This window comes from Corylus avellana, chromosome ca3, assembly GCF_901000735.1.
Source record: "Corylus avellana chromosome ca3, CavTom2PMs-1.0".
Lineage (NCBI taxonomy): Eukaryota > Viridiplantae > Streptophyta > Magnoliopsida > Fagales > Betulaceae > Corylus > Corylus avellana.
The window spans coordinates 31,579,987-31,599,556 of record NC_081543.1 but is presented as its reverse complement, the minus strand read 5'-3'; the positions used below and the strand labels follow the sequence as shown (position 1 = coordinate 31,599,556).

At 38.3% G+C, this 19,570-nt stretch overlaps 4 protein-coding genes across 8 annotated transcripts; 3 read left to right on the top strand and 1 right to left on the bottom strand.

The window, feature by feature from the left end:
• The first annotated feature begins 530 nt into the window (after positions 1-530).
• On the top strand, positions 531-3,290 carry LOC132176384 (WAT1-related protein At3g30340-like). 2 transcript variants are annotated; one of them, XM_059588576.1, is made up of 6 exons: positions 531-776; positions 1,044-1,106; positions 1,191-1,307; positions 1,416-1,830; positions 2,794-2,945; positions 3,055-3,290. In XM_059588576.1, the coding sequence occupies exons 1-6, from the start codon at positions 595-597 to the stop codon at positions 3,242-3,244; spliced, it is 1,119 nt and encodes a 372-aa protein (XP_059444559.1). In that variant the 5' UTR covers positions 531-594; the 3' UTR covers positions 3,245-3,290. The 2 variants fall into 2 exon arrangements, with proteins under 2 accessions (XP_059444559.1, XP_059444558.1); XM_059588575.1 differs by having other exon boundaries at positions 3,052-3,290.
• Positions 3,291-5,580: 2,290 nt separating this feature from the next.
• Positions 5,581-6,351, bottom strand: LOC132176217 (uncharacterized). Its single transcript, XM_059588356.1, has one exon. The coding sequence runs from the start codon at positions 6,295-6,297 to the stop codon at positions 5,797-5,799; it is 501 nt and encodes a 166-aa protein (XP_059444339.1). The 5' UTR covers positions 6,298-6,351; the 3' UTR covers positions 5,581-5,796.
• Positions 6,352-9,235: 2,884 nt separating this feature from the next.
• LOC132176367 (uncharacterized) lies at positions 9,236-12,720 on the top strand. 4 transcript variants are annotated; one of them, XM_059588553.1, is made up of 7 exons: positions 9,236-9,676; positions 9,784-10,041; positions 10,716-10,850; positions 10,936-10,978; positions 12,014-12,073; positions 12,169-12,283; positions 12,378-12,720. In XM_059588553.1, exons 2-7 carry the CDS (start codon positions 9,839-9,841, stop codon positions 12,509-12,511), a joined length of 690 nt encoding a protein of 229 aa, XP_059444536.1. In that variant the 5' UTR covers positions 9,236-9,676; positions 9,784-9,838; the 3' UTR covers positions 12,512-12,720. The 4 variants fall into 4 exon arrangements, with proteins under 4 accessions (XP_059444536.1, XP_059444535.1, XP_059444534.1 ...); XM_059588552.1 differs by having other exon boundaries at positions 9,238-9,567; XM_059588551.1 differs by having other exon boundaries at positions 9,239-9,601.
• A 1,559-nt stretch (positions 12,721-14,279) lies between these two features.
• LOC132173680 (protein NTM1-like 9) lies at positions 14,280-18,552 on the top strand. Its single transcript, XM_059585245.1, has 9 exons — positions 14,280-14,657; positions 14,935-15,227; positions 15,427-15,753; positions 15,867-16,271; positions 16,469-16,930; positions 17,014-17,208; positions 17,288-17,647; positions 17,731-17,925; positions 18,005-18,552. Exons 1-9 carry the CDS (start codon positions 14,492-14,494, stop codon positions 18,293-18,295), a joined length of 2,694 nt encoding a protein of 897 aa, XP_059441228.1. The 5' UTR covers positions 14,280-14,491; the 3' UTR covers positions 18,296-18,552.
• The last annotated feature ends 1,018 nt before the right edge of the window (positions 18,553-19,570 follow it).

Sequence of the window (19,570 nt, the reverse complement as noted above, 5' to 3'; positions counted from 1 at the left end):
CAGTGTAAGATTTGACACATTGTTCTTGTTTCCCATGTTATAGACATGAGGATGCTGTTCATGCTGTTTCAAAGATGAGGTATTAGATGCTTTGGAAACAGTGGAGGGGGAACCAAGGAAGAGTATCTGCACCCCCACTCAAAAGATGCCTATAGATTACATAACCAAAAAAGCTTGACGACTTGAAGAGCATTTCCCAAGTAAAGCCTAGAAGAAATTTCAAATGGAAAACTCATGGCCTATATTGAGACTAGCTAGCTACAACTTTTGGGGGCATGAGCGCTTGCATTTATGCTCCACAATTTTGTATGACCCTAGCGAAACGATTCTCCATAATCTCCACGGTTGGAAAGTAACAGTCAAAAGAAATCCAAAAGAAGGGAATAAATATTAAACTATTGTCAAAGTTGGTTGCTTAAAGCATTGATGTGATTTGAAGAATTTAATCTTGCTTTGTGCCCACTTATTCCGGAGCCAGTTTATTTAAACCTACAAATGTCTGTCTCTGGTGCGTTGTTGAGCATAAAATTTTTTGTGAAGAGTGATAGAAGAAGCCTCACTCTGCCTCCTACATTGCTGAATAGAACAGCTGACATGAAGAGTTGTGAAGAATGGAAACCTTTTATTATAATGGTAGCAATCAATTTTGCCTTTGCTGTTGTGAATATTCTTCTCAAGAAAGTCCTTGAGGAGGGAATTAACCATTTGGTCCTCGTTACATACCGGCTGTCAATTTCTACCATGTTCTTAGCTCCAATCGGCTACTTTTTGGAAAGGTAGGAAATCCTAAAACCTCAGTTCAGTTATTTTTTGCTGCTTTGGGAAATCTTTTTCTATTAGCTAATGCCCCAAGCCAAGTCATGTTCATGCAGGATAATAGAATCAATTCATTGAGCTGAATTCCGAATTCCTGAGTATACTAGTAATCTAGTATCTAGGCCTATTCAGTCATAGATCTCCGAGTCACTTTTATTCTCTTTATCCCTCTTCTGTCCTTTTTCTAATTTTGAGTAACATGATACATAAACTAAGTTTGCTTGCAGGAATAGCAGACCAAAGCTCACACTTCGTATCTTGTGTTACCTCTTCTTCAGTGCAATCATCGGGTAATTAATTAATTAATTAATTTTCACACAGATTCATGGATTTCCTCAATAATGTTCCTACAGCTAACTTGTTCTTTCCTGCAGGGCATCGCTAACACAGTACTTCTTCCTTCTTGGAATTCAATACACATCTGCTACTTTTTCATGCGCCTTCATCAACGTGGTGCCCGTGCTTACATTTCTAATGGCATTACCACTTGGGTATGTATGGATTTTCCATTTCAAGATTTTTCACTTATACTACTGTCGTGTGAAAAAGTAGATCGCTTCCACTCTCTCTTCTGTTGCCTTTACATATTTATACTACAGGTTGGAGACTGTGAACATAAAGTGCAGCAGTGGAAGAGCCAAAGTACTTGGTACAGTGGTGTGTGTTGGGGGTGCCACACTATTGACTCTTTACAGAGGAATGCCTTTATTTGATCATTCACACTCACAATCTGCAACTCAAATGGTGGATCACGCTATGAAGCTCAACTCTGACAAGACGACACAGAGATGGACCATCGGTTCAATTGCTTTAGTTGTAGGAACCCTGTTTTGGTCTTCATGGTTTCTTTTACAATCTACTATAAGCAAGAGATACCCCTGCCAGTATTCCAGCACTGCTATTATGTCCTTCTTTGGTGCCATTCAGTCGGCTGCCTTGAGTTTGGCTACCAGCAGAAATCTTTCTGCGTGGGTTCTGAAGGGAAAAATAGAAATCGTAACTGTCCTGTATGCTGTAAGTATACCTTTCCTTTAATTCTAACGTATTTTATGGAAGGATATTGGTAATGCTATCTAAAAGTATGGACTTCCTTGTCAAGTTGAGAAAAAATTGCATCCATATCAATTTTTGATCTGAACTTCTAAACATATATATATATTTGCAAACAGATATATAAATATGAAAAATATTGAGAAAAAAAAAAAACGGATAAGAGAAAGAACATAAGAAATTAACATATATGTTAAGCCTTTATTAATAACTTGGCATATTTTATATGTGTATTACAAGAAGGATTTATATAGGAAATATATGGAATTACAAGGGCAATATAGATAGTATAACTAAGGTAAGGGTGATTGATGAAATACAGTATAGTATTAGATATTTGGGATTATAAATAATGAGACTTAAATAAGAATCTACAAATTATAAATCAGTCACCTAATTAGGCCGGTTGCTTTATTTCTTCCTTAACATTCTTCTCAAGTTGGAGTATATATACATCACATCCAACTTGCAGAGTAAATAGCTGATGTTGTAATGTGAATGAAGCTAAACTTTATCCCATATACATGGGATTCACTTGTGACATTCAATACATCCTTTTCCCAGATTCCCAACTGAGTGACTAATAAAATTTTCAGACATGTGCTAACTTTAGAACGCACCAAATAGCGAAATGGGCTGCTTCCCATGCCACCGAGTGTATGGAAGCATTCTCACTTCCTCTCCCTTATCTCTTCCATTCGTATTAAGAGTGGAAAAGACCCGTCCCCTTTATTGCTCGGAAAAGAAAAGAATAAAAAAAAAAAAAAAAAAGCTAAACTTTATCCTTTCTTTGTCATGATAGCAGTTCTTGAGTTCAAACTTGGAATAAGTGATAGAGAAATATGAACTCTTCAATTAACTAAACCAGTAATATTCTGCATGAATTCTTCGTTAGTTGACGTGTGCATGATTCATTGACGCATGCAGGGTATGATAGGATCCGGCTTGTGCTATGTGGGTATGTCGTGGTGTGTCAAGAAAAGGGGTCCAGTTCTGACAGCAGCATTTAGCCCCCTTGTTCAGATAATGGCAGCCATGTTTGATATCCCCATCCTACACGAGCAACTTCATCTTGGGAGGTGATTATTCTATTGTTTCATTAAAAGCTATATATAGATAACTTTTAACATTAATACTGCCTTTTATATTGCTAACTTTAATTTCTTCATATTCACTCTAAATAAGCAGTTTGTTGGGATCCATCATTGTAATCATTGGATTGTACATTCTTCTGTGGGGTAAGAACAAGGAGATGAAGATTTGTGCAACAAAACTAGCCCAAGAGGCTGAAGGGATCAAGGAACAGGAGTCACAGTTGCAAGTCATCGCAGTCTCTTGTGAATCACGGTGCCATTCAGGCCAAGTTCAAGTTGCATAATGCTTTTCCATTTGCAATTACTCTCTACTGCTTCTCCTAATTGAAACTGCATGTTCTGGTACTTCTACAGTTTGTTATATTATACTTACCTTCCAATATTCCTTCATCTTCTCTATCTCCAAGAAAATAAAAATGAAGACATTTTCTTTCCCTTTCAGCTTTGATTGCCAAATCTGTCCGGCCGAGAACTACCCATCAGTGTCATGGTTATGAGAAGTTTTTAAATGAAAGAAACTCAATTTGAATAGAAAGTAGAAATAGGGCATTTTTCCAATACCATTATACGGAATCCAAGACCGAAGAATACCTGCATGCATGTATTGTCACTCTAAAATAATTAGTTAATTTATAGTTGAAATTTCTTAAAATTAATGGCTTAATAAAACTTAGTCTCATTTAGTAAATAAGCAATGTGAAACTTATACAATAATGCAAAGAAAAGAAATTCATCAGTTGTATTCAGTGGCGGAGCCACGTATGGGCCAGTGGTGGCCATGGCCCCCCCAAGAAAAATTAAAAAAAAAAAAAAAAATTTAGCACAAGTTTAGCTGCTGACCACTCATCCTGCAACATAGGGCCCTCACAAAAAATTTTGTTTTTTTAAAAAAATTTGAACACTTGTCTAGAGCACACGATCAGCTACATAGGAGCCCCTCCAAGTATTAAAAAAAAAAAATTATTGCTGGTCTGCAGTTTGCTCCATCCTCCGTAGCCCCAAAAGTTATTAAAAAAAAAAAAAAAGTTTTCTTTTCCCTCTTTCTCACGCACTCACCTCTGAGTTCTCTCACTTTCTCTTCTCCGTCGCTCTCCTTCAGTCCCTCTGGCTCTCAAACACTCTCTCTCTCTTAGAGTCAGACAGACGCAGTCATCAAGGAAGTAGTCTTCCAAAATAAACGGAAAGAGAGAAATAATTACAAACAAAATGAGTTACAAGTTACAAGTGAATCAAAGAATAAGAAACAAGAAAAAGGCTTTTACATGGACTCATAATTATTTTTCAGGAACTACAGTTTTTATTACAAATTTCTTTTTTTTTAAAATAAAAAAATAAAAAAAATCAGAAATGAGAATGGAAAACAAAGAAGAAGGAAGGAGAGAGAGAAGATTTAATCAGAGCCAATCCGACATTACAAAATTTGTCTTCTATTGCAGAATTATGCCAAGGATTGACAAAGACAGAAAAATCAAAGACATACTATCTTATTGATAGATTGATTCGTCTTATTTTGACTCTTCCAGTGTCTACAGCAACTACTGAACGAGCATTTTCAGCAATGAAAATTATTTAAACACGACTACGCAACAAAATGGAGGATGATTTTCTTGCAAATAGTTTAGTTATTTATATTGAAAGGGAAATTGCTAAGAGCTTCGATTTAGATTCGATACTTGATGATTTTGTACTTCTAAAAAACCGTAAAGTGCAGTTCTAGACACTCTTTTGTATTTCTATCTTTTTGATATAGTGCCGACATGTTATATTTCTAATATATCAATTTGAGCATATATTTATGAACTTTTATAGATATTTTTTTGTGATGCATATACTGTGTGAATTACCAAATTTTCAGTGTGAACAAAATTTTTAGGACGCAAAAAAAAAAAAAAAAAATTTAGGACTCGAAATTTTTTTTTACGGCCCCTACAATCTTGAACATCTGGCTCCGCCATTGGTTGTATTGCACTGTATTTATAGAGTTTACAGAGTACAGATTGTTCCGGAAGCTTGAATTGTAGTTACATAGTGATATACAAAAACTCAGCTAACTATGTACAATTACAATTGATAAGTTATATCCCAATGAGAATTGAATCATGATTAGTTAAAACTTGATCTGTAAGTTCTCTAGCGGGATCAGTTGAATGGCCTTGAAGATGATTATCTCGGACTCGTTCTTTATCATCATCGGAAGAGATAAACATTGCAGAAGGCTTGAATGTGTGACTATATATCTGATCATAGGATTACGATTACCCATAGGTAACCCACATAGGTAATTCATCTTCTTAATGGGGAAATAATTCTTTGGGATGTCACATGTTTGCTCTAAAATTGCAGTCAATCTTTCAATAGTGTAGTAGAATATTTTCATATTACCGATGGAGAGTGAGATTTATAACTTTCTTTTCCTCTGAGAACGACTTTACTTGGGGACCGTGCAAGTCGCCTCAACGAGGGCTGTTAGAACGAATTAATAATATATTTCTACCGCTAAACCAAACCGACACAAAAATAAAAAATGTTAGAATTAAGTCCTTCTTTATTCATATATCAATTATTGGAGCTCAAAAACTGAAAAGACTCAAATAATATTTTATGTGCTTAGCAAACTTTTTCTTTAATTTATATTCTTAATTAACAACAATAGACAATACACACAAATAAATATACTGTATTGCATGTGATACTCATACATGCAAACTTAATACTCTTAGATATATAGTAAAGCAGCTGCACGTAAGAAGACTTTTAATTTATTAATAATTTGTAGATAAATGAAGCTTCTTCAGCCCTCGAGCAGGCCTCCTTGCATCTGCATTTTGATGAGCTCTCAGTCAGAATGGTCGGGGGTGGAGGTATGGTCGCTTTTCAAGTTTTCCTTGTCTTTTTTCTTATCCTTCTTTCCATGTTTGCCGCCCGGCTTGTGGCCTTTTTTGTCAAAGAAGTCGGAGATGTCCACATGAACACCCGGGTCGTTGGTGGAGTAGCTGCCACCCATCATGATTGAGTTGTTGATGGCTTGGAAATTGCTGTTCACGTAGGTGCTCAGCGGCTCAGGCTCGCCAACTGAAAACCCATCTGCAGGAGTACTGGATTTCTCGTCCAGCTCACTTCGCATGGTGGCTCCAGAGTTGGTTCCTGCAAGGGTGATGACTCTTACGCCATGATCATCTTGGTCTTCCTCCTGCAGATTGGTTGAACCTGATTTGTGAATATCTGAAAAGCGGTGAGTTATGGAAGAGACCATGTCTTTGATTTCACGTTCAAGTTGCTTGTGCTGCTCTCTTTCAGCGGATGAGGCCTGGGTTGGCTTAACTGATTCAGAGTCCATGATGTTGTATATATGTGGAGAAGATAATTGGTGAAGCTGTACGTAGAGAGAGTTGGAGTGGGAGCTTGGTTTATATATAGATAAGATGAGGAGGTAAAAGGAAGGTGATGAGTTGCTTAGACGGCAATGCAAGGATTTGATTTATTCGATCGGTTCCAAAAGAGAAGAATTACTTGGCAAAGGGTTTTCCCTGCTGGACGTACTGCATATAATATTATGCTTTTGTGGCTCTTAAGCTCTTTGGTTTATTTGGAAGCTTTAATTGGAGGGAAAGAATCAAGCTGATCATCATTGATATAGGATTGATCAGTACTCTCTTTCCCTAGTTTTGGCACATTAATTACCTCTCTGCTAAAGAAAGTGATTATTGATTATTGATTATTCTCTGCTCCTCATTAATTAATACAGTCTTCAATGACTAAAAAAAGGTGCCATTCTCGCCAAAATCAGGAAAAAAAAAGGTAGTACCACGCACTCATGATGTCGATGTCACAAATCACAAATGGATGCCGCTAGGCCAGCCTTGTTTCCGTAACAGAGGAAAAAGTAAAGTACTCAATTAATTTTACATTTATCTCTACTCTCTTTGTCAAGCCAATATTTCATTATAACCAAGTCTTGATTTTATTTATTTATTTATTTATGAGGATTTGATTCAAAGATTTGGTCATACTAATTTTAAGTTTTCTATGAGAAAGAGAAAGAATGTGAAATTAAATTTGAACGGTTGAAAGAACCACAACACATATGTAATATAGTTCTTTTACGGCATCGAAACCGATATTATCCTAAAAAGTGTTATCAAATAAACCCAATATTATCCACGTCTTTTCATTACAAGTTAACATTAGGCATTAGACTCATGTGGGATGACAAGTTAACAACAAAGCTCTAATCTCAAAATTAGGATGGCAGATCCACACAAACCCCACATCTCTTGGTCCCAAGGACTTGCATGCCAAGTGTTTGAACAACACCTCCTTCCATACACATTGGACCACCACACTTGTCCACTCCCTTTTCTATAGAAATATATGAACACTTCTTCCTCACTTGTCACCTTAATTACTAGAATAGTTTGAAGGGTATCTCATTGGCCTCTGGATATTATCTATTAGATCTTCAAACATCTTGAACCATGCAGCCGAATCCTCTCACCATTTCCAATTTTTCTATTGATATGTGTTAGAATATAATATACAGAAAATATAATATATGTCCGTATATTCTATAATTACGTTGATATCGAATATTCTCTATTTATGGGTTGATTGTAATTAAATATTGGGATTGTAATCAAATCAAGGAGATTTGATTACTATACTTGTATTTAGACACTACCCTATAAATATGAACATTTGAATTGTAGACAAAAAAAGTTAATGAGCACAATGTAACCCGTAAGGGTATTCCGACTGGTAGATGTAGGTGTCTAACACCGAACCACCCGTAAATCCTTATGTCATTTTCTCCATATTGCTTCCGCTATTATTCCCGCTTCATCATTATTTCAACATGGTATCAGAGTCACTTTCTTGTGGCCTTCAACGTCATTGACGCGCAAGAGTGACCACATCACGCGTACCACACGCCGGTCAGGTTTGGTGCGCCGATCTGATAACCACCCAAGTTGGCTCATTTTCTTTTTATTTGTTTGGCCCAAGTTAACCCTTTTTATGTTTTGGCCCTAGTTAGCCCTGGCCCATCGTCAACCCTTTTGAAGTTTGACTGATTGTCAACCCTAGCCTATTGTCGGTCCCTTTTGGTTTTTGACCCGTCGTCGGCCCCTTTTTAAGTTTGACTCATTGTTAGCCTTGACTCATAGGGACCTTTGTATTGTAGACAAATCAAGTTAATGAGCACAATATAGCCCTTATGAGTATTCCTAGTGATGGACGTAAGTGTCTAACACCGAACCACCCGTAAGTTCTTTGTGTTTATTTTCCATATTGTTTCCACTCTTATTTTCGCATAATCATTATTTCAACAATTTGGATGGCCAGAAACAACAAAGTCCACAATATTGACTCCAACCCAAACTCTTTGCTCCTCTCCAAACGAATATAAACTCTACATCCATAGCCCACCTCAAAGCCTAGAGTAATCTAATACCAAAAACCATCCCATGGATACTTACACCCCTAGGTCACCCTAAAGTAAATTTTAACCCAGGCAAGCCATTCAAAACAATTACTGTGCCCTTGTTGCCATCTAACAAATTCTAATGGCCCTTAACATTGGGTCCCTCTTGCAACCTTACTGAAGGAGAGGCTCTAGCAGCTCTCTTTGATGTCAAATCAGCCCTAGCTAGATCTACATTGTCAGTATACACCTCCTCCTCGATGGAGATTATTTATCAGTTATTCTTGGTATGCAAAAACCATATCCCACCACCAAATGGAGAATTACCCCAATTATTTCTGATACTCTTGGCCTCTTCTACTCTTTTAACTGCTGGACTCCTACCAAAATCCATAGGACCGTGAATCAATATGCTCACAACATTGCTCATTCGGCTTTTCACTTATTTGTATCCCTAGCTTGTTAGATCTCTCCTTTTGATAGTGGCAAATATCCTCCTTGATAGTGTTTTGAGGCCTGGCCTCCTTTTTTTTATAGGCCATGCGTTTTTTGTATTTTGTTTTGTTTCTGTTTTAGTACTATCGATCTCATCTTATATATATATATAAGTAGATTTCAACGAGATTATCCCTCAATTGGCTATAATTTAGATAGCAATTTCAACAATCCCCATCCATCAAGGCATCAACCATGCACCCTCACATGTAGGGCCTATGTTGTACCATGGTGCAGCAAGGTTTTGGCAGTTGATATCAGTGAGGGCATTCAATATTTATCCATTGGGCCCAGATGATCCAGAGCCCTTCACCTATTGGGTCTTTTTCGAGCTGTTTCATTTCATTAATTGGCTCAACGCCCATAAATAAATAATGACTCTGTTTAATGCTCTACTGGTGCGCATATTAAATAAGAAAAGGACTCGGATCAATATCACTACCCGTGTTGCCGAAGTAACCAGTAACCACCAAACCAACCAGTGAGTGAAATGAATGGGGTGATGAGTCATAGCAGCCAGCGATGGGCTTCGGGCGTAACGCAATTGCCCACTAGTCTACCAATACATGATCATCTGATTCTTGCTTTTGCTTAGAAATAGGATAAAACTTAGCTAATCCCATTTGTTATATTCTCTTTTACACTTTCGTCATTGGCTCTCAACGCCTCCATTACCACAGTTCCAATCCCCAGGTGCGAGAGTTCCATCTTCCTTTGCTGCAACAGTGTAAAATTTGGTTTCTATCTTTGTTTTTAATTTCTGGGTGTTTATGGTTTTGCCCGGTGGGAGGAATCTTTTAAGGTCTTTTGTCATGCTCTTTGTGTGTTTGTCAATAAGTTTAAATGGAATTATTTGTTCAGTTTGTTGAATTGCGTTATTTGGTTTCGTTCCGTCCTTATAATTGATAGAGCGCCGTGAATTGGTTGGTGGGTGAGGGTCTTTTGGACGGCAGTTTGGCACCAGATGCTGAAAGACACGGGCGGTGATGGTGACGTTCCTGACCTGGAGAACCAGTCGGCCAACGCCAACGCCAACGCCAACAATGGTGATCAAACTCCCGGACCCTCTGCAAAGCTGTCAACTGCTTTGGACACCGCTAAGGAAGAGCAACTGTCTCCTAAAAAACCATATTTGTCCAGGACTGCAAGTTCTGTGGAGCTATGCAGGTATCTTATACTTCTGTTATAGTAACACCCACATTCAATTTATTAGAGGACCAAAATTTGAGGGAGAATATGTAAATTGTGTTTGATAGAACGTGAGATTTTCACTTTAAATTAGGAGAAGGAGAATATATGGAAAAGTTTCAATCTTTTCACTAATGTCTTCGTCCTCCATATATTGATGCTTCACTGTCTTCGTCCTCCATGTATTGATGCCTGTTTTGGTTCCTTTTGTTGTTTATAGGAATTTTATCTGATGGCCTCTTTGCCTTTGCTTTTCTTGCATATTATCCTTTCTATAATGTTCAAGTTAGCTTGAAAATTGTAGGTTAAGTTAGCTTGCATATTGTAGGTTATACACAGCTGCTCAATTGATTATAAGGATTTTTTCCAATTGCAATTGTGGGCTTTGAAAACTTTCTAAAGCATCTTTATCATTCACAATGATATGTTGGACTATTTAGATGACTACCTTCACTTTTTCACTTTGACTGCATGTTCAGAACTTATGGGGTATGCGGGGTATGCAGTTTTACTTTATTTTTGCGGTGGAAATGGAGTTAGATGGATGTTGGTAGCAGTGGATCATGCCTTAGAATTACCTAGTGCTCTATCTTGCATTGCAATTTCACAAAAAATGTTCTGGAACCATCATAATAGGCTGTTTTATTCTTCAGAGTTTGTCAGCAGGAGAAAGAAGAAGTTCTAATAGAACTTGGGTGCCACTGTCGAGGTGGTCTTGCCAAAGCCCACCGATCATGCATAGATACTTGGTTTTGTACAAGAGGGTCAAACAAATGCGAGATATGCCAGTAAGTTTTTTCACTAAACTTGTTCATGATTCAGATTTGCTCAGATTTGAAGGATATTATAATATGGTTTAGCGTTTTTATGCAGACAGATAGCTGCAAATGTGCCACCTCCAGTTTTACAGACCAGTGTACGTATACTTAACCATTCTTGAGTGCAAAGAGTTCATTGATTAACAACTTGAATGAAATTTGACTCTAGTTCATTGCATCTTTGTGATATCATATCCATATCAAATGAGATACTTCTTGGATATGTCTCAATAGGTATTTTGTCGTTCATTATTAAGTAACATAATTTGTTTGATTTGTTAAATATATTTGATACTTATTGAATTGTATTGGATGCACCCAAATGTTCAGGATATGACCTTCTCAAGAATGGACATGTAATTTTTAGTAACAGCATATGATGGATTTATGACATAGGTTTTGAATGATATCTAACCTGTGGATGCTCTTTTGATTAGACGAATACAGTATACATAATACAATATTAAACAATTGGACAAAAGTTGACATGTATTTATTCATCAAAAAGAAGAAAAGAAAAAAAGAAAGTCGACATGTATTTACAAAAAGAGGACATTTATTTATTAGCATATCCTCGGTGCATCATATCCTACTTTTTCAAGATAGCCCACACCAGTGGTTTCGAACCCCTAGTATATTCACCTGGACATTTAGAGAATACGATCCAATTGTAGCACTAAACTCATATAAAGTATCTATGGGGTTTATAGTAATTTATAATATGTTCAAGTATCCTCAATATTTCTTGACATTATTTTTGCCTCTGGATTTGTTTAACAGTCTTCCAAAATCTGAAAATCTTACTGTTTGTTGATTTTTCTAGTTTAACAATTTGGTCTCAAAAACTCACTTCCGCAAGCTCAAATAACTGCAGACATTAGGCCTTTGGCTGAACACACATCAGGTTAACAGAAGAATAGGTTTAGTAGCGCATTTGAAAACAGAAAAGGGAATTATTATATGTGGGGAAATATAAACAGTAATTTGTTTTCTTTAGACTTATTGTTGCCAATTACTGATGCTTCTACTTTACCAAAAAACCGAAAAGCTTATGCATTTATGAAATTCAGTTAAGGGTATACTTGGCGACTAATAGGCACGTCTGAATTTTTATTCTCCCTTGTTTCATGTAGCAGACAAATTACTGGGTTTGGAGGATTGATCCAAACTTTAGACATCAGGATCGTGAAAGTGTAAGGGGTCACTCTGGTCTATCTGCTGGATTTATTCTTATTTTTGTGAAATTAATATGCATTTTGATTTTTGTGTCCAATGAACTTTGTACCAGGGATGTATTAGTCCACTTTGGGTGGCATTTTCAATCCTCATTGGTGGTCTTCTGTTGGATGTGCTGATATCCATTACCCTTGGTATCTCGGCACTGCCAGTCAACATTATTATCGGTATATAGATCTATATTTGTTTGTCTACAATTCTGATCATTCTTCCCAAATTATCAGTTTGTTGGATGATGGTAAAAACATGAGACATATACAGGTGTTATTATTGTGCTCGGACTTGGGACTGCACTGCGACTTGTTGTTGATGTCTTCCATGAGTGGAGTTTGAGAAGAGTGGTGGTGCAAAGGGTGGAAGCAAATGTGAATCTTGGTTACCATCCTGCTTTATAGGTAAATTTCTGTATAAAGAAATCTACAACTTACAATTCACCTCTTAATTTGTTGGATACTGTGAATTGTTGATGTTGTTTTTTGATTTGCGAGGGAACCTTTGTTAGTTCATATTTTGGTGCACCATGGTGCAATGGGGAACATTTATTGTTCTTTTGAATTTGTTGAAACTTTTCATTTATGTTCGAAATGAAAATACTTCCTTTTGATCCCTCAGCTTAGACACACGAGTTGTTTAGATGATGCAATGATTTTGAATATAAATCATTCCGTGGTAGATCCATATCCTAGCACTCAGGCCAGGAGGGAAAAAGAGGAAGAAAAAAAAAGACTAATCAGGCCAGGAAGAACTCATTTGTGGAGCCACATGAGTTCTTAGGCTGCTGACACTTCAGGCTAAAGTAATTGGCAAGGAATCAGGATTCCCTCCTACAATTGTTTGTCCTTTCAATCCATCAAGCAATTGTGAGAGGCTTCCGATGAGGGCTCCTCTTTTCAAGCCAATAGCCCACTTGCTTGAGAATGTGCCTCGGCAGCCTGAGCACTTGTTCGAATAAGTTGGCTATCTCAGAGGCTTCACACAATTCCCTACAGGGGATTCTAGGAATTCAAATCTATTAGCAAAGAGTGTACAATTTATATACCATGTTTTTGCGATGGAAAGGGCAATATTATTTCATACAATTGTTTCATGTAACGCTTGTTTTACGAAAGCGTGACATGCACACCTAAGAGTCTCCTTACTTTAAGGGGAAGAGACATGGAGATGAGATACCACCTCGGTGACGTGAGAGGCTGATGGACTAAAGTTGTTTCAGATGCTTTCGGCTACAAAAGATTGGAAGCATGTGGACCGTAGTAGAATAATCACCTTTTTTTTAAGGTGTCGCGTCCTTATTGGGCCTTCACCCCTTTTCTTCTTTTGCTCATCAAAAGCCCTTTTCACGGTCTTCTATACTTCTCACCTCCCAAGTCTTTAACGTTCTCAACTTCTCCATGTCTTGAGTTTATATTTAATGGTAAGTGTATATGGTACTATAGTTTTTAACTAATGTGACAATACATGTATTATTCTCTATGAAGTTTAATTTTTACTATAAAATGATTATCTCCATTTTTACTTGAAATGGAGAGGTGACAAACTCTTCTGTGCGTTTTTTTTTTCTTCCTCCGGCAAATTAGTTACCACTGGCAAGTAAGCTATATGGCATTAATTAACCTTCAAACATTTGGTAATTAATAATATAGCTCAACATTTCACAACTTTGCAGGCCTCTAAATTAGATTGCACTACTCAGTCCCAGCCCACACTCTTTTTTTCTTCATTTTTGGAATAAGAAAAGGCAAATCGAATCCTCATCCATGGTAGGACTGACAATTCAGATTCGTGTGTTGGGTTTGGACCATATCGATGCATAGATATAAAATTTTATAGGTTAATTTTAACTCTAATTTAATTAAACGGGTTAGACTTTTAATTCTAACCCGCTAATTTTATGTTATATTTGTGGTTCATGTAAAAAATTAACGGCCTTAAATGTCACGTATTAGATTTGAATAGTGGCTAATGCTGCTTTAAAGATGAATCATAAACCGATCTATTTAATTAAATATGTCAAATTCTTTAATTTTAAATAAACAAATTATTGGCCATAATCTACGGTGCTATGGTACAAAGTAGAACACGTAAGTATCCAATCACGCGGCAAGAAAAGGCACGTGACAGTGACACACTGCTGTTGTCCTCGGTGGGTGGGTACTCTTCCTAAGAAAACGAGGAAGGAGGAACGGCGTCATATGCTGTCCCAAAATCTGACTCCACCAGGCACCAACAAAACAAATCAAAACAAAAGCGAGTTTACATGTAATAACGCCCAAGTTGTCTTTGTGGGTTTACTAGATTTGGGTTTCTGGCTTTCGTGAATTGGGCCAACTGGAGATAGCAAAGCGTGTGTGGGAAGAAGAGGAAGAAAGAAGAAGATGACGGTGCTGCCAATGGAATCGCTGCCTCTGGGGTTCCGATTCAGGCCGACGGACGAGGAGCTCATCAATCACTACCTCCGGTTGAAGATCAACGGCCGTCATTCCGAGGTCCAGGTCATCCCCGAAGTAGATGTCTGCAAATGGGAGCCCTGGGATTTGCCCGGTATTCTCTCTCTCTGTTATTTTCTGGATACTCTATTTGTTTATGTGCATCTTCAAATTCAGTTCAATTCTTGTAGTATTATCTTTGATTGGTCCTTTATTCTTCTATGAATCAAAAATGGATCATTCCCTTTGCCAAACACCCACATCTGGCAGTTTCTTAATGCCGAAGATTCCTTTCTTTCTTTCTTTTTTTTTTTTTTTTTTTTTTTTTTTTTTGTTGACATTCTTCTAAACTTGTGCTTTTATTTTGTGTTATATATGATGAAAATGGAAAGGGTTGTCGGTGATAAAGACGGGCGATCCGGAGTGGTTCTTCTTCTGTCCGCGTGATCGGAAGTACCCAAATGGGCATCGTTCGAACAGGGCCACCGACGCTGGCTACTGGAAAGCCACGGGCAAGGACCGCACCATCAAGTCCCGCAAGTCTGGCTCCAATGGCACCTTGATTGGGATGAAGAAGACCTTGGTTTTCTACAGGGGCCGTGCTCCAAAGGGCGAGCGCACCCACTGGATCATGCACGAGTACCGTGCCACCCAGAAGCACCTTGATGGTACCCAGCCCGGCCAGGTCTCTCTCTCTCGCTTTCCTCACTAAATTATGCTCTTTTTGCTTCATAGTAGCACTATGTCTGGGTTTTCTTTTTCATGGTTAGTTACTTTAAAACAAAGTTTTATTCCTAATCTAGAGCTGGAGATTGTGTTAGCATGATGAGAAGGATAATAATCATTAATGATGCCCAGCTTTCAAATTCATTTATATTGTGCAGAGTCCTTTTGTTCTATGTCGCTTGTTCCGAAAGCAAGAAGAAAAGGCAGACGTTTCAAAGTATGATGAAGTGGAGAATACTGGGTCCTCTCCTACAGCTACCAGGTCTCCTCCTGATGATGCATCATCAGATCTAGTTCAAGCTACACCCACATCGGGTATGCAAGTTGGGGACCAATCTGAAGGCATAAAGCGATGGTTGACTGATAAATCGGACAACATGACCCCTACTACTCTACTGCCTGTTGATACCAGCAGCATTAGTTACAATAGTTGTATGGCTTCGGATGCGGAAGAAGATCATGTACTGGAAGGAACTGGTATAGAGGTGAGAGAAGTGGATTCCATAAACTTTCATGTGGAGAAATCTCCTTTCTTTGGTATTAGTTGTTAAGAGACATTCAATTACTAAAGTTTTTGTTTTCTTTCTTTTCAATCTAGGTGCATCAGCAGCCGGGAGATACTTCAAAGTTCTATGAGCTCTCTTGTGTTCAGAATGATTGGAATGATTTCTCCCTGTTGCAATCACAGATTCACACGGAGCTACCACCTTATAATGCGGATTCACCTTTTGCCAGTGACTTTGGCTATGACAGTAATGCGTTCCATTTTCAGGATGGCACCAATGAACTGGACTTATCTCTCACAGAGTTGTTGGATGAGGTCTTAAATAACCACGATGAGTTTTCTTGTGATGAATCAACCAGTCAGAAGAATTCGGCTATTGGAAGTGACACCCAATTCTCTAGTCAATTGTGTACGACAGAGGTCGTACCACCTGGAGACTCCTATGTTAAAAACAGTGGTGCAAACAGTGATTCCGACACTGAAATGGCTCAAGTACAGGTAAACAAATTAACCCTTTTGTATTGTGTTGGCCACCCTGTTGGTAATCCTTGGCTGTTTCCAGTTTAGACTGCAGATTGTGTTATCTTTGAATTCTGGCAGTATGGTATTTTTATTTTGCTTTTATGGCCATTGTATGTAATCGACTAAATAACATATTATAACATTAAAATTAACATACTGGTTTGTTACATCAGCGTGATTCTGAGATGGGAGCTCCTGGATGGTTCAATGGACATGTTGATAAGAGAGAGTTATTGCAAATGCAACCTTTATTTGGATCTTCTCAAGCTCATGTTCCACTTGTTGACCAAGAACTTAATAGGAGGATTGAGGGGAACGTTTGGGATAATCCAGAGCAATATGTTTCATCTCCCTATCCTGCTATGAGCTCAAGCCGTGCGCTCAACTTTGAAGAACCAAGTGATAAGACGAATCATGTTAACAGTTGCAGCATTCCTGTTGGTGGAACTGGAATCAAGATTAGGACCCGGCGGTCTCAACAACAACCAATTTCGAACAATTTTGGATCTCAAGGCACTGCTCCAAGAAGAATCCGTCTGCAGATGAAGAGTTCTCTTGGATTAGTTCACTCCAGTGAAGTGACCAGTGCAAGCAGCAGAAAAGAAGAAGATGAAGTGCCATCAACTGTTACTGAGGTAAGGTTCATTAGATGAAGCTGATATGAAAGTTCGCTCTTATGCTGCATCAATTATTGAGTCCATAACATTGTTTGTCATAGGCCAAAGAAGCTTCAGATCAAAGTCCTACCTTTGTTGATCAAGTGGAAGAAAGAGAGCTTTTGAAGGCTCGAGGCACTGTTCCAATGAGAGTCCGGCTGCAGATGAAGAGTTCTCATGGATCAGTTTGCCATAGTGAAGTGAGAGGTGGAAGCCACAGTGAGGAAGAAGATGAAATGCAATCAACCGTTACTGAGGTAAGGTTCAGTAGATGAAAGCTGATATGAAACTTACGCATTCATCAATTGTTGAATTGGTAATATTTGTTCCTTGCAGACCAAAGAGGCTTCAGAGCAGAGTCCTATCTTTGTTGAGCCAAAGGGAGAGAGCGAGCTTTTGGAGGTTGGGAAGAGCAAGGGAAGCACTGGAAAATCCTCTACAAAACTGAGGTTAAGGGTGAAACAGGATGGTCTACATGTTAACAATTGCAGCATTCCTGTTGGTGGAACTGGAATCAAGATTAGGACCCGGCGGTCTCAACAACAACCAATTTCGAACAATTTTGGATCTCAAGGCACTGCTCCAAGAAGAATCCGTTTGCAGATGAAGAGTTCTCTTGGATTAGTTCACTCCAGTGAAGTGACCAGTGCAAGCAGCAGAAAAGAAGAAGATGAAGTGCCATCAACTGTTACTGAGGTAAGGTTCATTAGATGAAGCTGATATGAAAGTTCGCTCTTATGCTGCATCAATTATTGAGTCCATAACATTGTTTGTTATAGGCCAAAGAAGCTTCAGATCAAAGTCCTACCTTTGTTGATCAAGTGGAAGAAAGAGAGCTTTTGAAGGCTCGAGGCACTGCTCCAATGAGAGTCCGGCTGCAGATGAAGAGTTCTCATGGATCAGTTTGCCATAGTGAAGTGAGAGGTGGAAGCCACAGTGAGGAAGAAGATGAAATGCAATCAACCGTTACTGAGGTAAGGTTCATTAGATGAAAGCTGATATGAAACTTACGCATTCATCAATTGTTGAATTGGTAATATTTGTTCCTTGCAGACCAAAGAGGCTTCAGAGCAGAGTCCTATCTTTGTTGAGCCAAAGGGAGAGAGCGAGCTTTTGGAGGTTGGGAAGAGCAAGGGAAGCACTGGAAAATCCTCTACAAAACTGCGGTTAAGGGTGAAACAGGATGGTCTACATGGCAGCAGCCACAAGGAGAAGTCAGAGTGGGCAAATGCACCTCCTCCGCATCATGCCCCACGATTCTCGTTAGTCCATAGAGTAGGAGTTTCTCTAGTTGTAGTCCTATCTGTAGTTATCATTGGGGTGTGGAGGTGCTTTAGATCTTGATGTTGCGAAGGGAATAGCTATAGTTAGTCTTTGTATGGTACCTTATTTGCTGAGAAACAATGTTAGGTTTGTAAATATGTTTCCTGTATCCATGGTTATATGTATGTAGAATCAATAGGCAAGCGTGGTGCACTCTGTTGAACAGTTTCATCTGTTTTGTTTAGCCAGTATCTTTTTGTGTAGCCTTTGTGTGTTAGCTTTGTTGGATATTATATTTTCAGACAGTATATATATATATATATATACAATTTTGTTCAGTTTCCTCTATTTTTGGTGGTGCATTAAGATGATAGACCCTGCATACACGGGATTAAACCCGTCTGAATGCCAGTCAAAGGTATCCTTGTAGAAGACTACCCAAGGCTGAGATGCAGAGCAAGTGCCGGTTTAAGTACCTTGAACTTGGATCTCTTTTGCAGGGGATGAAGCTAAACTTAACAAACTTTTGTGGCTTTTGATTCAGGTAATGCTTTCATTTTGATTGGGGTTTATGGAGAGTTCAAATGGTGATTAAAGCGAGTGCTAATAATTATTTAACCAGAAATCTTAATCATGAAGGTTATTTTGTTTATTCTTGGTAATACCATAAATATGTGTAGGGCCCAAAGCCTTAATTTAACTTAAACATAAAGGATAAAACGTCTGGCATATTACTATTTCACATGCACATTAGGTAGCAGACTAATACTCTTGTATTTTCTCAACACCATTTACGGAATTAAGCATATAAAGTTCTTCCGTTGGCTTTAATGACTTTCATTTTTTGTCTTACAGGTGACCCCTCACCAGGTCCAACCGTTCTTAAATTTGGTTTTGGTAAGTTAAGGAGGATTTCTAATTTTCTATTGTATTTTTGGCTCCCTGGGAATAGGGTGGTGGTGGAAGGAAGGAAGGAAGATTAAAATTAGTAAAGGTGAAGTGGCATTATCCACAAGACAAGGTGAAGTGGAACATGGAAACCGAAAAGCAAGGCGAACAATCTGTCAGTGTCAGCAAAGGCGAAAGGAAACGTGGCACCATCCACTCTAATGTAGAGGTTAGGTGGCGAAACTAAACAAATAACTCCATTGATTAATTGACTCAATAGGACCGGAGTCTGGAGAGGATAAGCATGAACCTGGTGAGAGAAGGCTATAGCCACAGCGGATGGGGACGCCCATTGGGGACCCACCTGCTGCACCCCACTGCCGATTTATTTATTTTTCTCTCTGTTTTCCTTTTTTTGGGTTCCCATCGAATCCAGATAAATCTAGATCATTGTTAAGGTTTCAATGC

Excerpts from the sequence above, each read along its gene's own strand:
- LOC132176384 (XM_059588575.1), top strand. The coding sequence starts at position 595 with ATGAAGAGTTGTGAAGAATGGAAACCTTTTATTATAATGGTAGCAATC. Across the intron at positions 1,107-1,190 it reads TTCTTCAGTGCAATCATCGG|GGCATCGCTAACACAGTACT; the intron begins GTAATTAATTAA and ends TCTTTCCTGCAG. Across the intron at positions 2,946-3,051 it reads GAGCAACTTCATCTTGGGAG|CAGTTTGTTGGGATCCATCA; the intron begins GTGATTATTCTA and ends ACTCTAAATAAG.
- LOC132176217 (XM_059588356.1), bottom strand. The coding sequence starts at position 6,297 with ATGGACTCTGAATCAGTTAAGCCAACCCAGGCCTCATCCGCTGAAAGA.
- LOC132176367 (XM_059588553.1), top strand. The coding sequence starts at position 9,839 with ATGCTGAAAGACACGGGCGGTGATGGTGACGTTCCTGACCTGGAGAAC. Across the intron at positions 10,042-10,715 it reads AGTTCTGTGGAGCTATGCAG|AGTTTGTCAGCAGGAGAAAG; the intron begins GTATCTTATACT and ends TTTATTCTTCAG. Across the intron at positions 12,074-12,168 it reads GACATCAGGATCGTGAAAGT|GGATGTATTAGTCCACTTTG; the intron begins GTAAGGGGTCAC and ends ACTTTGTACCAG.
- LOC132173680 (XM_059585245.1), top strand. The coding sequence starts at position 14,492 with ATGACGGTGCTGCCAATGGAATCGCTGCCTCTGGGGTTCCGATTCAGG. Across the intron at positions 15,754-15,866 it reads TGGAAGGAACTGGTATAGAG|GTGCATCAGCAGCCGGGAGA; the intron begins GTGAGAGAAGTG and ends TTTTCAATCTAG. Across the intron at positions 17,209-17,287 it reads TGCAATCAACCGTTACTGAG|ACCAAAGAGGCTTCAGAGCA; the intron begins GTAAGGTTCAGT and ends TGTTCCTTGCAG.